Source organism: Mesoplodon mirus, assembly GCF_964341445.2.
Source record: "Mesoplodon mirus genome assembly, chromosome: 6".
Classification (NCBI taxonomy): domain Eukaryota; kingdom Metazoa; phylum Chordata; class Mammalia; order Artiodactyla; family Ziphiidae; genus Mesoplodon; species Mesoplodon mirus.
In genome coordinates this window covers 2,992,698-3,007,716 of record NC_138982.1, presented here as the reverse complement: position 1 = coordinate 3,007,716, position 15,019 = coordinate 2,992,698, and the positions used below count along the sequence as shown (strand labels likewise).

At 37.6% G+C, this 15,019-nt stretch overlaps 1 protein-coding gene across 5 annotated transcripts in view; it reads right to left on the bottom strand.

The window, feature by feature from the left end:
• The window catches only part of PPP2R3A (protein phosphatase 2 regulatory subunit B''alpha), a 216,431-nt gene that overhangs the window by 62,482 nt on the left and 138,930 nt on the right, over positions 1 to 15,019 (bottom strand). For 4 of the 5 annotated variants that reach the window (XM_082624699.1, XM_082624701.1, XM_082624698.1 and 1 more), the window contains 4 exons: positions 13,787 to 13,873; positions 9,996 to 10,152; positions 4,567 to 4,615; positions 4,017 to 4,106 (listed from right to left, as the gene is read on the bottom strand). In XM_082624699.1, coding sequence (XP_082480825.1) covers positions 4,017 to 4,106; positions 4,567 to 4,615; positions 9,996 to 10,152; positions 13,787 to 13,873 — 383 coding nt within the window. Of the gene's footprint in view, positions 1 to 4,016; positions 4,107 to 4,566; positions 4,616 to 6,539; positions 6,876 to 9,995; positions 10,153 to 13,786; positions 13,874 to 15,019 lie in introns of those variants that run through there. The other variant, XM_082624702.1, reaches the window with a different exon arrangement.

Below are 15,019 nucleotides of genomic sequence, written 5' to 3'. Positions count from 1 at the left end.
TTATGGTCAGTAGTCATGTTCCCTCTTAATTCTGACCTTAATAATTTGTATGTTCTCTTTTTTTTCTTCATCAGTATAGCTAAAGCCTTATCAACATTACTGATATTTTCAAAAGAACTGACTTTTGGCTCCATTGACTTTCTCTACTGTTTTCCTATTCTCTCACTTATCAATTTTAATCTTTATTTTTTTTTCTGTTTGCTATACTTCATTTGCTCTTGTTTCCCAGTGTCTAAAAGTGGAAGGTTAGGTTACTGATTTAAGACATTGCTTCTTTTTCAGTAGATGGATGTACAGCTTCATCCCGTAAGTCTTGGTATACTATGTTTTCCTTTTTGTTCATCTTAAAGTTTTGGTATGTTGTTCCTTCATTTTCATTCATTTCAAATTATTTCCTTATTTCCTTTAGGTATGCTTCTTTGATCCATTGGTTGGTTAATTAAGCAGTGCATCGTTTCTGCATATTTGTGAATCCTCAAATTTCTTTCTGTTAATTTTATTCCATTGTGGTCAGAGAACATAATTTGTGTAATTTCAGTTTTTATATTTTTTGAGGCTATTATATGGCCTACCACATACTCTATCCTGGAGAATGTTCCATGTGCGCTTGAGAAGAATATATTGATATATTCGGCTGTTCTTAGATAGGGAGCTCTATAGATATGTGTTAGGTCCAGTTGATTTATAGTTTTGTTTATAGTGTTGTTCATGACTTTTATTTCCTTGTTATCTTCTTCCTGACTGTCCATCACTGAAAGTGGTGTACTGAAGTCTCCAAATATTGTTGAATTATTTACTTCTCCTTGCAATTCTGTCAGTTTTTGTTTCATGTATTTTTAGGGTTCTGTGTTGTTACATGCATATATGTTTATAATTGTAATGTCTTTCTGTTGGATTGACCCTTTTATGAAATAGAATGTCCTTGTCTCTAGTAACAATTTTTGTTTTGAAGTCTATGTCTTCTGATATTTATATAGCCACTCCAGGTTTCTTAGGATGGTTGTTTGCATGGCATATCTTGATCCTTCCTTTTCCTTTTTTCCCCCCTTGTATCTTTAAATCTAATCTGTGTCCCATATAGACAGCACAGAATTGTATCCAGAAAACGTTTTTTTTTTGATCCAGTCTGAAAATCTCTGCGTTTTGATGAAACGATTAATCCATTCACATTTATTGTTATTATTGTTATAGTCGGACTTATGTCTGCCATTTTACTTTTTGTTTTTTATGTGTCTTGGAGTTTTTCCTCTATTTTTCCTTTACTGCTTTCTTTTACATTTAAGTGAATATTTTCTAAGTGGGACACTTTAACTCTTTTAATGATTTTTTTTACTATGTATTTTTGAATTAATTTCCTGCTGGTTGCTCTAGGGCTTACCATATACATTTTAACTTCTTAGAATTACTTCAGATTTATACTTAATGCCTGTGAGATACTGAAACGTTACTCCTATATAACTATTCCCTCATCCCTTTTTTATGCTATTGTTATTATATATATCACATCTCTATATACTACAAACCCAACAATACATTGTCCTAATTATTATAGTATATAATTTATGTTTTTTAAAGAAGCTGATAGAAGAAAGGTGAGCAAGTATATATTCATGTTTCTTATATAAAGCTTCTTTATTAGAATTCATATGATTTGTTCCTATGGGATAATAGGAGGAAAAGATGGGAAGTATTTGAGGAAAGCTTTTTCACAATTAACATGAAAGATAAAAGATTGAAATTGAGAGGGTTAACAGAACACCAAAAAGGCAAGAAACAGAAAAATGCACAGCCTTCAGACCTTCGGAAATTTAGGTAATTAAAGCCATCTAAACATTCAAAATAATGGATTAATGGTAAATTATAAACAAGCATACTTACTGGCATAGAAATATACCCTTATGTAAAGAAGTGTATCACAAAACTGTACACTAAATTATACAATGATTTCTCACTTGGTGCAGAGAGAAAGAGAGAGGAGGAGGAGGAGTGAAAGGAGGGGATGGAGGGGAATGAGGAGGGAGGAGGAGGAGGAGGTAGGAGGACATATACCAAAATGTTAACTATGGGTCAAAGAATTATGAATGAATTTTATATTAAGGTTTCTGAATGTATATATTTAAAAATTTTAATACTTAATGTATATTTGTGATAAAATGATAAACTTAAAAAATTAATCCGGCAGAAATGAGCAAAAAACATGAAAAGGCAAGTCACTTAAGATGAAATAAAAATGGCCAAAAATGTATGGAAAAAATTCAGCTTTGGGACTTCCCTGGTGGCACAGTGGTTAAGAATCCTGCTGCTAATGCAGGGGACACGGGTTCAATCTCTGGTCTGGGAAAATCCCATGTTGCTTAGAGCAACTAAGCCTCTGTGTCACAACTACTGAGACTGTGCACCACAACTACTGAAGCCTGCATGCCCTAGAGCCTGCGTGCTGCAACTACTGAAGCCCACGTGCTCTAGGGCCCATGTGCCACAACTACTGAGCCAGTGTGCTGCAACTACTGAAGCCCGCACACTCTAGGGCCCATGCGCCGCAACTACTGAAGCCTGCACGCTGCAACTACTGAGCCTGCATGCAGCAACTACTGAAGCCCACACGCCTAGAGCCCATGCTCCACAACAAGAGAAGCTATCACAATGAGAAGCCCGCGCAGTGCAACAAAGAGTAGCCCCAGCTCGCCACAACTAGAGAAAGCCTGCATACAGCAACGAAGACCCAAAGCAGCCAAAAAAAAATTCAGTATGTCTTAAAAAAAAATTTCAGCCTCACTAGCAATCAAAGAAATGCAAAAAACATAATACTGAATTCTTTACTTATCAAATTTGAAAATATTTTTAAGAGGAAGATACCTAGTGTGAATAAGGGTTATAGGAAATATGCTCAATACTTTGTTGATAAAGATATAAAATGATAGTTTTTCTGAAAATCAATTTAATAGTTTTTATAAATGCTCTTAAAAATGTCTACACCCTTTATCCTAGCAGTTCCTTTCCTGGGGAATTTATTTTAAGGAAAAATATAGTGGATGTTGCAACTATTTAGCTAAAACTACTAGAGGATATTAGGAGATAATATTCCAAAGGATTAAATCTAATCCTATGGAATTAATTAACCTACATGTCCAAAGAGAATGTAAAAGTTTATATGAAAAAGACTGTACAACACATACCAATTTTTAAGTGTCTTTTTCTGAGTGTTAGAATTATCAGTATTAAAATTTATTTTCTTCTGCTTTAGCCATGTTTTCTAAGTTGTCTACATGAACAACAAATTACTATTTGAAATGGACAACATGCTGCCCATGAAATAAATTAGTTTTATTTCCATTTCAGTGATTTCCAAACCATATATCCAACATTTAGATAACTTTTTGAACTAACATGCAGACAGCTGAGTCAGTAATACCAGCAAGCAGCATCAGGGACTGCAGACTCTCCCTCCCTTGGTACTGAGCAGAAGCTATGTGCAGGACACTGTGTTACACAAGCTAGGAATAAAAAGAAGAGAGGGACACAAAAATCTATGTCCCTCTCTTCTTTTTATTCCTAGCTTGTGTAACACAGTGTTACAGAGGTGTAAGAAACAGATGGATAAACTCACAGCGACAAATCAAGGTATGCCAAGGAAAGGGAGAGATGATTCTAACCGGGAGAATGAGGGCATGTTCTCATATACTAGTCATCCACAGTTTGCTCTTCTTTCCTCTCCAATTTACTACTGAACAAGGAAGATCATGAAACAACTAAAATCCACAGTATCTATCCCCATATTCCATATAAATGCTTAATATCCTTCAGGGCCAGCTCACGTGTCACTTCACCTTTGTTTCCAGGGGTAAGAGCACTTCTCTTGATACACTGTGGCTGTACATTCAGTCTGAGGGCAGAGACTAAGTCAAACCCATCTTGGCACCCCTAGCTGAGCTGGCACTCACTAGGTACACATCATGAAATTTTCAAGCTTTGCTCATGTGTTTAACATCTTGGCAAAGGAAACTCAGAAGTCATACCTGGTGGGGTTCCTTTTGTCTTCCTCAGAAATCAAAAACCAAACAAAATCTGCATAGCTCATTCTTCCCTCTTTCTGTACTGTTTTTCCCCTGAAGAAAACACATGGTTATAAAGTTTCCTGAGCAATTACTCAGATAAATTTAGTACTATGAGAGACTAAGAAATAAAGTAACATTTCTTTGGAAATTAAGTTAAAAAAAAATAGAATGCTGGAAACCTCACGAAGGGCAACCCCTTCCATTGCCTATCTTATTTTCAAATGCCTAGAGGATGAAATCAGAAAGCATTTGTAGATATGAAGAAAGAAATTTGGTTTCTAATTTGAATACAAATAATCAGCAGGTTAAATACTGTTACCTGTATTTAGATAGAGGACTAATGCCCATATATTAAAGAATTACCGCCGTCTTGTATGAAGCCACAACTGCATGTTTTATAGGGTATTATCTGACCTACAGCACTGACAAATTATGCAGGAAGCCTTGCTAAAATGACATTGTTAAAAGTATTACTTGTAGTTCATTTTAAAACTCAGATGCTTTTTCTTACCTTGTTACTGCCCCAGAGAATATCCTTTCAATAATCCTGTTTGATGAAGCTAAATGTAAATAAAAAGTACAAAGCTAGTTAAAAACATGCTCCAAAAGGCAATATTTTTGGCAAACTTATTTTCAAGTAGCCACAAGCTAAAACTTAATAATCTTCCATGATGAGAATATGAGTAGTTAAATTTTTACTTATGTATAACTGATACTTTTTGAAAGCAGGAATTTGAGATGGCTTGCTCTATCAATCAATCAATCATTTAAAAAAGAACAGGCAAATGGATGTGCCTAACAGCTGGGATGTATTAATATAGTTGAGCATCAAATTGGTTCTGAATATCCTGACAACTAAGACAAAAATGTACAAAATTTGTATTGATCTTGTTATCTAATGAGACAAGACAACTTTTCCCCTAAAACAAGACAGATTTTATCCTAGCATTAAATTCAAGGCGGGGAACTGATTGTTGGGAAATTTGAGTAACACAATGGAGAACTGTTTTTCAGGTAGAATTTTACAAAAGCTACTAAAACATACCACAAATACTTTTCTTATATTCTCATCCTATAAAAATCCAGGATATAACATGATATAACATACATTTTGTGTGTGTGTGTGTCTGTGTGTGTGTGTGTGTGGTACGCGGGCCTCCCACCGCCGCGGCCTCTCCCGTTGCAGAGCATGGGCGCACAGGCTCAGCGGCCGTGGCTCACGGGCCCAGCCGCTCCGCGGCACGTGGGATCCCCCCGGACCGGGGCACGAACGCATGTCCCCTGCATCGTCAGGTGGACCCTCAACCACTGCGCCACCAGGGAAGCCCCAAACATACAATTTTTAAATAAATTCCATCAGTAAGTTTTATTCAGAAGGACGATTAATATCTTGAGATAGTATGTTGCTTTTGATGATAGATCCTAGGTCATCTATCTCAGTGTACCTCATTGCGAGTTCAAAGTAACCAAAAGCATTAGTTAAACTAAAGGGGTAACAGTGGTCTCAGACCTCGGGATGCAGTGAGGATAGGAACCTGTTCTCTTCACAAGTGCCCCAGGCAACGGCACGCACACTGAAGCCTCAGAACCAGTGATGCTACCATTAGAATTGGCAGCTACCAGCTCTAACTCTTCTGCACAGCGTTCGGTACAGCCAACATCAAGTTACTGAATTTGGCTGCAGAGTGTTGAGAGTAAGAGTGTCAGCACTGCCATCGCTGGCCACACGCCGAATGGTGAATAAGGGCCCCTAGAGGTTGCTGAGCACAAAGTATTATGCGGTTAATAATTTGAAAGTAAGAGGAAATACAACAGAAGAGGGCTTATAGGAAAGGCAATGGTATTGAACTCTGAAGCTAAAGTGTTTTTGAAAGTCTTTCTTTAGAGTTAGAAGGTTTAAGCTCCTAAAACTTAAGATCATGTTGTCCCATTAAGGACAGATTAGCGGGTGGGCAATTACACAGAGTTTCAGTGGCCCCTGCATTATGCAGGCCTAGATGCCTGCTTTTCTGGACTTCATTCCTTTAACATGCCTCTAATGAGTTACTCTATATGTACATACAATATTTTAGGGCTTAATGAGAACTATGGTTATGCCAGCCAGAGAAGGCGCTTTAGAGCCCACACGGTTTTGTATGACCTCTGGAGACTAGCTCACGTTATACAGACGATCTTGCCACTGGTAATTAGAAGGTGCATAGCTAACAAGGTTGGCCTGATACCCCTATAAATATCTCCATCTTTATGCTATTCTTGTAACAGGAAAGTGTGACTATAGGCATACCTCAGAGATATTGTGGGTTCAGTTCCAGGCCACCTCAATAAAGTGAATATCACAATAAAGTGAGTCACATGAATTTTTTGGTTTCCCACTGCATATGAGTTATGTTTATTCTATACTATAGTCTATTAAGTGTGCAACGGCATTATGTTTTAAAAGATCAATACATATAACTTAATTAAAAATACTTTATTGTTAAAAAATGCTAACCATCATCTGAGCCTTCAGCAAACTGCAATCTCTTTGCTGGCGGACGGTCTTGCCTCAATGTCGATGGCTGCTGACTGATCAGGGTGCTGGCTGCCGAAGGCTGGGGTGACTGTGGCAATTTCTTTTTTTTTGGTACGTGGGCCTCTCACTGTTGTGGCCTCTCCCATTGTGGAGCACAGGCTCCGGACGCGCAGGCTCAGCGGCCATGGCTCACGGACCCAGCCGCTCCGCGGCATGTGGGATCTTCCCGGACCGGGGCACGAACCCGTGTCCCCTGCAACGGCAGGCGGACTCTCAACCACTGCGCCACCAGGGAAGCCCTGCAATTTCTTAAAATAAGACGACAGTGAAATCTGTCACACAGATCGACTCTTCTTTTCGCAAATGATTTCTCTGTTACATGCAGTGCTGTTTGATAGCATTTTACCCACAGCAGAAGTTCTTTCAAAATTGGAGACAATCCTCTCAAACCTTGCTGCTGCTTTATCAACTAAGTTTATATAATATTCTAAATCCTTTGTTGTCATTTCAACAACCTTCACAGCATCTTTACCAGGAGTAGATTTCATCCCAAGAAACCACTCTCTTTGCTCATCTATGAGAAGCAACTCCTTATTCATTAAAGTTTTATCATGAGACTGCAGCAAGTCAGTCACATCTTCAGGCTCCTCTTCTAATTCTAGGTCTCTTGCTATTTCCACCACATCTGCAGTTACTTCCTCCACTGAAGTCTTGAACCCCTCAAAGACATCCATGAGGATTGGAATCAGCTTCTTCCAAACTCCTGTTCATGTTGATATTTTGACCTCTTCCCATGAATCATGAATGTTCTTAAAGGCATCTAGAATGGTGATCCTTTACAGTAGGTTTTCAATGGACTTTGCCCAGATCCATCAAAGGAATCATTACCTATGGTAGCTATAGTCTTATGAAACGTATTTCTTGAGTAAGACTTGAAAGTTGAAACTACCTCTTTGATCCATGGGCTGCAGAATGGATGTTGTGTCAGCAGGCATGTAAACAACATTAATCTCATTGTACATCTCCATCAGAGCTCTTGGGTGACCAGATGCATTGTCAATCAGGGTCATATTTTGAAAGGAATCTTTTTTTCCTGAGCAGTAGGTCTCAACAGTGGGCTTAAAATATTTAGAAAACAATGTTGTAATCAGATGTGCTGTCATCCAGGGTTTGTTGTTCCATTTGTAAAGCGCAGGCAGAAGAGATTTAGCATCATTCTTAAGGGCTCTAGGATTTTTGGAATGGTAAATGAGCGCTGGCTTCAACTTAAAGTCACCATCTGCACTGCATTAGCCCCTAACAAGAGAGTCAGCCTGTCCTTTGATGCTTTGAAGCCAGGCACTGACTTCTCCTCTCTAGCTATGAAAGGCCTAGATGGCTTTTTCTTCCAATAGAAGGCTGTTTCATCTACATTGAAAATCTGATGTTTAGTGTAGCCACCTTCATTATCTTAGCTAGATCTTCTGGATAACTTGCTGCTTCACTTTGTACTTTCATATTATAGAGACGGCTTCTTTCCTTAAACCTCATGACCAACCTTTGCTAGTTTCAAACTTTTCTCCTGAAGCTCCCTTATCTCTCTCAGCCTTCACAGAATTGAAGAGAGTTAGGGCCTTGCTCTGGATTAGGCTCTGGCTTAAGGGAATGTTGTAGCTGGTGTGGTCTTCTATCCAGACTACTAAAACTTTCTACATATCAGCAAACAAGGCTGTTTCACTTTTTTTTTTTCTTTCTTAACCACATCATGCAGCTTGTGGGATCTTAGTTCCCCAACCAGGGATTGAACCTGGACAGTGAAAGCACCAAGTCCTAACCACTAGACAGCCAGGGAATTCCCAGTTTCACTTTCTTATTCATGTGTTCACTGGAATAGCACTTTTCCTTTGAGAACTTTTCCTTCACATTGATTCACTACTTGGCTAACTGTTGGCACAAGAGGCCTAGCTTTCAGCCTGTCCTGGCTTTCAACATGCCTTCCCCTCTAAGCTTTCTAGCTTTTGATTTAAAGTGAGAGATGTGCCACTCTCCCTTTCACTTGGACACTTAGAGGCCATTGTAGGGCTATTAATTTGCCTAATTTCAATATTGTTGTGTCTCAAGGAATATGGAGGCCCGAGGAGAGGGAGGGAGATGGGGAAACACTTGGTCGGTAGAGTACTTAGAACACAAACAACAGTTATCAATTAAGCTTGCTGTCATACAGGTGTGGTTCATGGTCCCCCCAAAACTATTACAATAGTAACATCAAAGATCACTGACCACAGATCACCATAAAAAATATAACAATAATGAAAACGTTTTGAAATGTTGTGAGAATTACCAAAATGTGACACAGAGACATGAAGTGAACAAATACTGCTGGAAAAATGGCACCGATAGACTTGCTCAATGCAAGGCTGCCCCAAACATTCAATTTGTAAAAAATGCTCTATCTGCAAAGTGCAATAAAGCAAAGTGTAATAAAACGAGGTACATCTGTACTTGAAGAAGGAAGGATACAATACTAAAATGCTTGTTTATCAAATAAGTACAATTTAGTATTTCCTCTTGATGCCTGGCTGGCACCTGAGTTTTGTGAGCTAGAACTCTGTTTCTTAAAATGGAAAGTTCTATGAAAACTGACATATAGAATGAAACTTTTCTTAAGATGTATACTACTAGTCACAGATATACCAAATATCAGAGGCAAAATTCAAAGTATTTATTTAAGATTTGTACTTTGCTACATCTAAAAGGTTAAGGGCTTATTAAAAAAATCCACAGCATCTGAGAAGACATTTAAGAACAGAACAGGGACAATCTTATGAGAGAAGAATGAATCAATGTATCTTGGTGCTTGGTTAAGAATATGAAATCAGCAGGAAACAGGTTCTAAGTTTATTACTGATCAAAATGAAGTAAGAAGGGTAATATCATGTAATATGTAATTTTTTGTTTTCTGACAAAAGAAAGCACACAAAATTCACCTGCAGAGAAAATACCTTTCTAGAACTAAATTCCAGAAAAGGTTTTATGAATCCTTGAAAACACTGGCAAGTTAGAAACATCATTTTCATCCTTGGTTGTTTATAAATACTGTAAAATGAGAATTTATAAGGGTGTATATACATTCTCTTTCAAATAAACTTTACATAGATGTGGTTCTTATTCAGTTCATCATCAGAAGATAAGCATCACTATAAAGACGCACCCATTCATCAAAACTAAGATTCTAATTTCTTACTTACCTCCAAACCCCTTCTCCTAAACCTGGTTTCTAAATAAAAAATTAGTACCTTCACTCATTTCTACTTAAAAGTTCTTGGCCCTTTCAAGAGGACTTGATTAGATACAGAATTTAAGAAATGGGAATTCCCCATAATGAGTGAGCACAATTTAACTCTTGCCTTCTTCAAAACAGTAAAGTCAACATCCATAGAAACACTCACCCTGGTCATTGTATCGAGACAGATCGGCCTGGCTGACGTAGAGGTCATGATCACTATCTAGTTCCCAGAATTTACAATAAATAACATAGAAGTGTTCATAGGAGAAATAATCTGTGATTTGGTTTATATCTTCTTCTTCTTCCAAAAGCGCTAGAGTCTGAAATGGTATCAATAGAAGGATTAATTTATTTTAAAAATATGAAGACCCAGCTTTGGCCATTATACAGATTCTAGTTAATTTTTACTCTAAACTGAATTAAAAATTTTGGTTTTGGTACCAAACCAGGAAATTTAGTAGGCAACCTCATCCTACCTTTTAATCAACTCATCAACCTATAAGCATTTACGTGCTCTGTAATCTTAGCAAAGACTTAGATGCTACGGAGGATTTAAAAGCAGGGAAAGGGAAGAGCTATCACCAAGGGGACTGCAGCCTATCAGAGGTCCCCAGACTAGCAAGCACAGAACGATCAGACAACAGACTTTTATTTACATGGCCATAAACTCACACTGCTTTTAACTTTTCCAAGTTATGAGGACTGATCTTCTATCTCTTCTATTATGAAGAGTGGGCATCCACATGCAGGGTTTGGTTTTGTAATGGCATCAAGTTTACCATAAAGGTGACTTACTTATACCATTGTGATAGTGTGGGGTAGCCTGGCAGACAAGGCATGGAGGGTAGAGCTGCAGGGCCCTGAGCTGGAAATAAGCCTGGGTCTCCCCTGAATCACTGTGTGCCCCTAGGGAAAACACCAGAAACTGATTTTTGAGCCCAGAATTCTTGTAATAAGCCAAATTATCATATAAGTAGGCAGATAAATGAAGATGTTTTTAGAGTCAGAAAAAAGATAAACCATAAGGAAACTTAGGAAATAGAAAAAACAAATTGAGACAACAGAAATAAGACCAGATATATCAACAGTCACAACAAAGGTAAATGAGTTAAATCTCCCTATTAAAAGATTTTCAGATTGAGAATAAAACCCAAACCCAAAAAGCAGATCTAGGTATATGCTGTCCATAAGAGAGAAGTCTGAAGTAAAATTTAAAAGGAAGGTTAAAACATGTACTAGCTAAATCTTAAAAAGAAAATAAAATGGAATTTTGGATTTCCAGTATTTACATTTTAGAAAATAATTTTTATCAAAGTAATACACTTGTATTATGAAATAGTCATCTTTCTTATAATGTTTTTCACCTTGAATTCCAAATTATGGTAAAAGCCACTCAATGAAAGATTTTGCAGCCAGTAAAAATTATAAAGTCTATATAGAAACAAAGGAAAATCATGACATGGTAAGTGCAAAATACAGGATATAAGACTGTACACATTAAGAACTATATTAAATTCTAAAATCCAAATATGCATATGAATGAGACTAGACGAACACATACAAGAATATTAGTTTTATTAGGGTGGTAAAATATGCTTTTTCTTCTGTTTTCCAAACTTGCTTGTAATGTTTTTTTTTATAAAATGCTCTTTAATGTGTATAAAGCAGAACATGTACAATAAAACAAATATCTTGAGAAGCAGGGAGCTCTCATTTCCATCTACTGGACTGTCATAAAATGAAAAAAATGAATAACTTCTGCTGTTGGTGAGTATGTAAATTTAAGTATGAACTAGTGCAGGCGTTTAGTAGGGTAACTTGGCAGGATCTATCAAATTAAAAATGCACATGCCATCTGATCCAGGATTTTCCCTCCAGTACTCTATTTTAGAGAAATTCTTACTCATATACACACAAGAGGAAAGTATAAGGATGTTCACTGCATTACTGTAATAGGGAGATAATGAAAGCGACTTGAACATCTTCAGTAGAGAAGTATGTAATTACAGTACAGCCATGCCACAGATTATGCATTAAAAGAATGAGATAGATTTATATGAATGGAAATGAAAAAACATCAAGACATACTGTTAAAAAAAGTTAACAGAATAATAAGTATGGTCTCACATATTAAAAATAATTCAAAAAAGCAGCCACACAGAACAAAACTATATACTCCACACATACAATATATACTCCACACACACACCACACACACACACACACGCGCACACACACACACACACAGAGGAATAAAACCACAGATACTATGGGTTCCCTCCGGTAAAGGGAGTGAAATGGCAGGGTGAAGAGATAGTGACTTCTGCTTATTATTCTATATATGTTTATGTTATTTGAATATTTTATGAGCATACCTTCATGTACTAAGAGGAAGACTAAGGAGAGGGGTAGAGAAGAAAATAGAGGGAAGCAGAACACTTGAGTTCTATTTCCAGGACAGCCACTTATTTTGCTGTGTGATCTTATCCAAGTCATTCAACCATATGAATTTTATCATCAGTAAAAAAAAATATGGATTATAATAATGATCTAGAAATACAAACTCTAATGTGCTTCAGGAATGTGAAGGATTATTATCATTTTTAAAAAATTAATTTATTTTTGGCTGCATTGGGTCTTTGTTGCTGCACGTGGGCTTTCTCTAGTTGTGGGTAGTGGGGGCTACTCTTTGTTGCAGTGTGTGGGCTTCTCTTGCTGCGGAGCACAGGCTCTAGGCGTGCGGGCTTCAGTAGTTGTGGCTCACGGGGCTCTAGAGAGCAGGCTCAGTAGTTGTGGTGCACGTGCTTAGTTGCTCTGCGGCATGTGGGATTCTCCCAGACCAGGGCTCGAACCCGTGTCCCCTGCAGTGGCAGGCAGATTCTTAACCACTGCACCACCAGGGAAGCCCCTATCATTCTTACGGTGTAAGGCCTTTTTAATGGAATTCTTGCCATCTCAACCCATACCACATTACCTCTTGAGAGCCCAGGCAGACACCAGGTGTTCAGTAAATATTAATAATGACCGTGATGATGACTTTTCATTTATTAGAATAAAAAGTGTTTGCATATTTATTATGGATTGCTAATTTTGCCAAGTCTTCATTACTTTGTCTGTCCCAGATGAAGATGGGAAAAACAGAGTGTAAATAAGGTTGTATTATTTGCTTAAGCTTCATTTAGTATGATTTACTTAAAATATTTCATTTCCTTTCAAGTGTGACCAATTGTACTTTCTTTAGGTTAACAGAAGAGCTTGAACAATCAGGCATGAAGATTGCCTCGGTTAAAGGCTCCCACTAGTGGTCAGTACTTTCTCATTTGGTAAAATAAATAAAATAATTGAATGAAATGCATTCTTTCTTAAAAGGAATTTTTAGTATTTTTCTCTAGCAGGAGATGGATAAAGAGTCACTGCTAAAAGGAACAAGTTGAAATTCCTCCATTTCTTTTGCAAGGCCCTGTCTCATCCCGCAGGCCTCATCACTGGTCACTCTCCTTGGAGCCTGTGGCCACTTAAGACTGTTCTGCAGTTCCTGAACGGAACACTTGCATGCTTCTGGGCCTTTGTTTATGCTGCTTCCTCTATCAGGAATCCCCTTTTCTTTTGATTTCTTTATCTTGGTAAACTCCTGATATCTCTAAGGTCAAGATCACATGCCAGTCCTACTGTGAAGCCTTCACTGCATGTTTATGATACATTTCTGTGGAATTTTTCAAGTCAGGTGTGGCTCTCTGTGCCCTTTTCTCTTTTGCTCCACAGTGCATGCCCTGATGTGAAAATTTCTTGTTATTCATCTTTGTTCCCCCAACACATTCCAGGTATCTGATAACTGCTTAATGACTGAAAGTAGTGACAGGGCTTTACACATAATAAGCACTCAAATATTTGTTAAATGAAGTAAGATTATTATTTAAATTGCTCCTTATATATGAATTTCAATGAGAGGCATACTTGCAAAAAGTTGCTTTTTCTTATCTCTGTTGCAGTAATTTTTCCACTCCAAGATCTGTTGACTGTGTAGAATATTCTCTGAATAACCTGGTTCCAAAAGGAAAACAAAACCAAATAAAAACATTAAAGATATCTATTACTTTATCAAAGGCCATCTTATGAACATTCTTTGAACCAAGCTAAGTTTTGGCCTTTTGATCATATCAAGTGTAATTTCTAGTAAAAATTAATACTATATTAAAAAAGTCTACATCTATATAGTTTGCATCTGCCCTTATAATTCTAAGAATAAAAAAATTCTTTGCTCACAAGTCTGCATTTCCCAGGTGCCTACATGTCACTTTCATTTTTACCTCTCATATAGGGATTCAAGTAGTGCTTATTAGGCTAGATGTTTCTGGAAGGCTTATGAGGTGGGAAATCTGCACTGGGGTGGCTTAACAATTACTGGGTCAGAAGAATGGCTGCTAACATGGTATGATTCAAGAGGGCATATTCTGGTTATTATAGCCTTATCCATTGGAGTTTTGAAGACTTCTGAACTCTCTCTGGAAACTCAGATACATCTGGGATAGTCTATATCCCGAGTCCTTATTTAGGCATGAACAGTTTTGTTACTAACTAGTGTTTTAATATGTTTAACAAAGGTGAAACTCTGGAGAAGACCCTGGACAAGATGGGAGAGAAGGAGGACGGGTAGCAAAGGTGTCTGAAATTGAGGATGTATGCGCTGTTGTGTAGGGGAGGACTGGAGAAGGAAGACAGGCTGCAAGCCTGGAGGTAGGAGGCCACAGTGCATTCTTAACAATTTTACCTTGGGTTATTCCCACCCATTTAATTTGCACTTGACCTATTAGAGTTTTATTCTTTTTTTCTTTTCTTCTTCGAAAGGAAGCAAGGGTGAGAAGAGCAATTAAGCAGCTTTTTTGGTACTTTGGCTTTAGTTTTGATTATCTAATGATATGGAAATCCTGTATCCTTGGTGGTTTTTATCATAGAAGAGGTTAGATCCCTTTTTAGGCTATTTTAGTGCAAGAAGAACAAAAAAGAGAAGACATTTGGACGTCTATCCTAAGAGTAGGCCTAATGAGGAACCAAACCACTCTTCTGTTTCTGGATTCCTTATCAAAGAGAGTGATTCCCAAAAATAACAGGAAAAAGTAGCCTCAGGATGAAGGTCCAGACTTGTGCTGCCCGGCACGCCTCACCCCATCTTGCTACCAGTGCTAAACT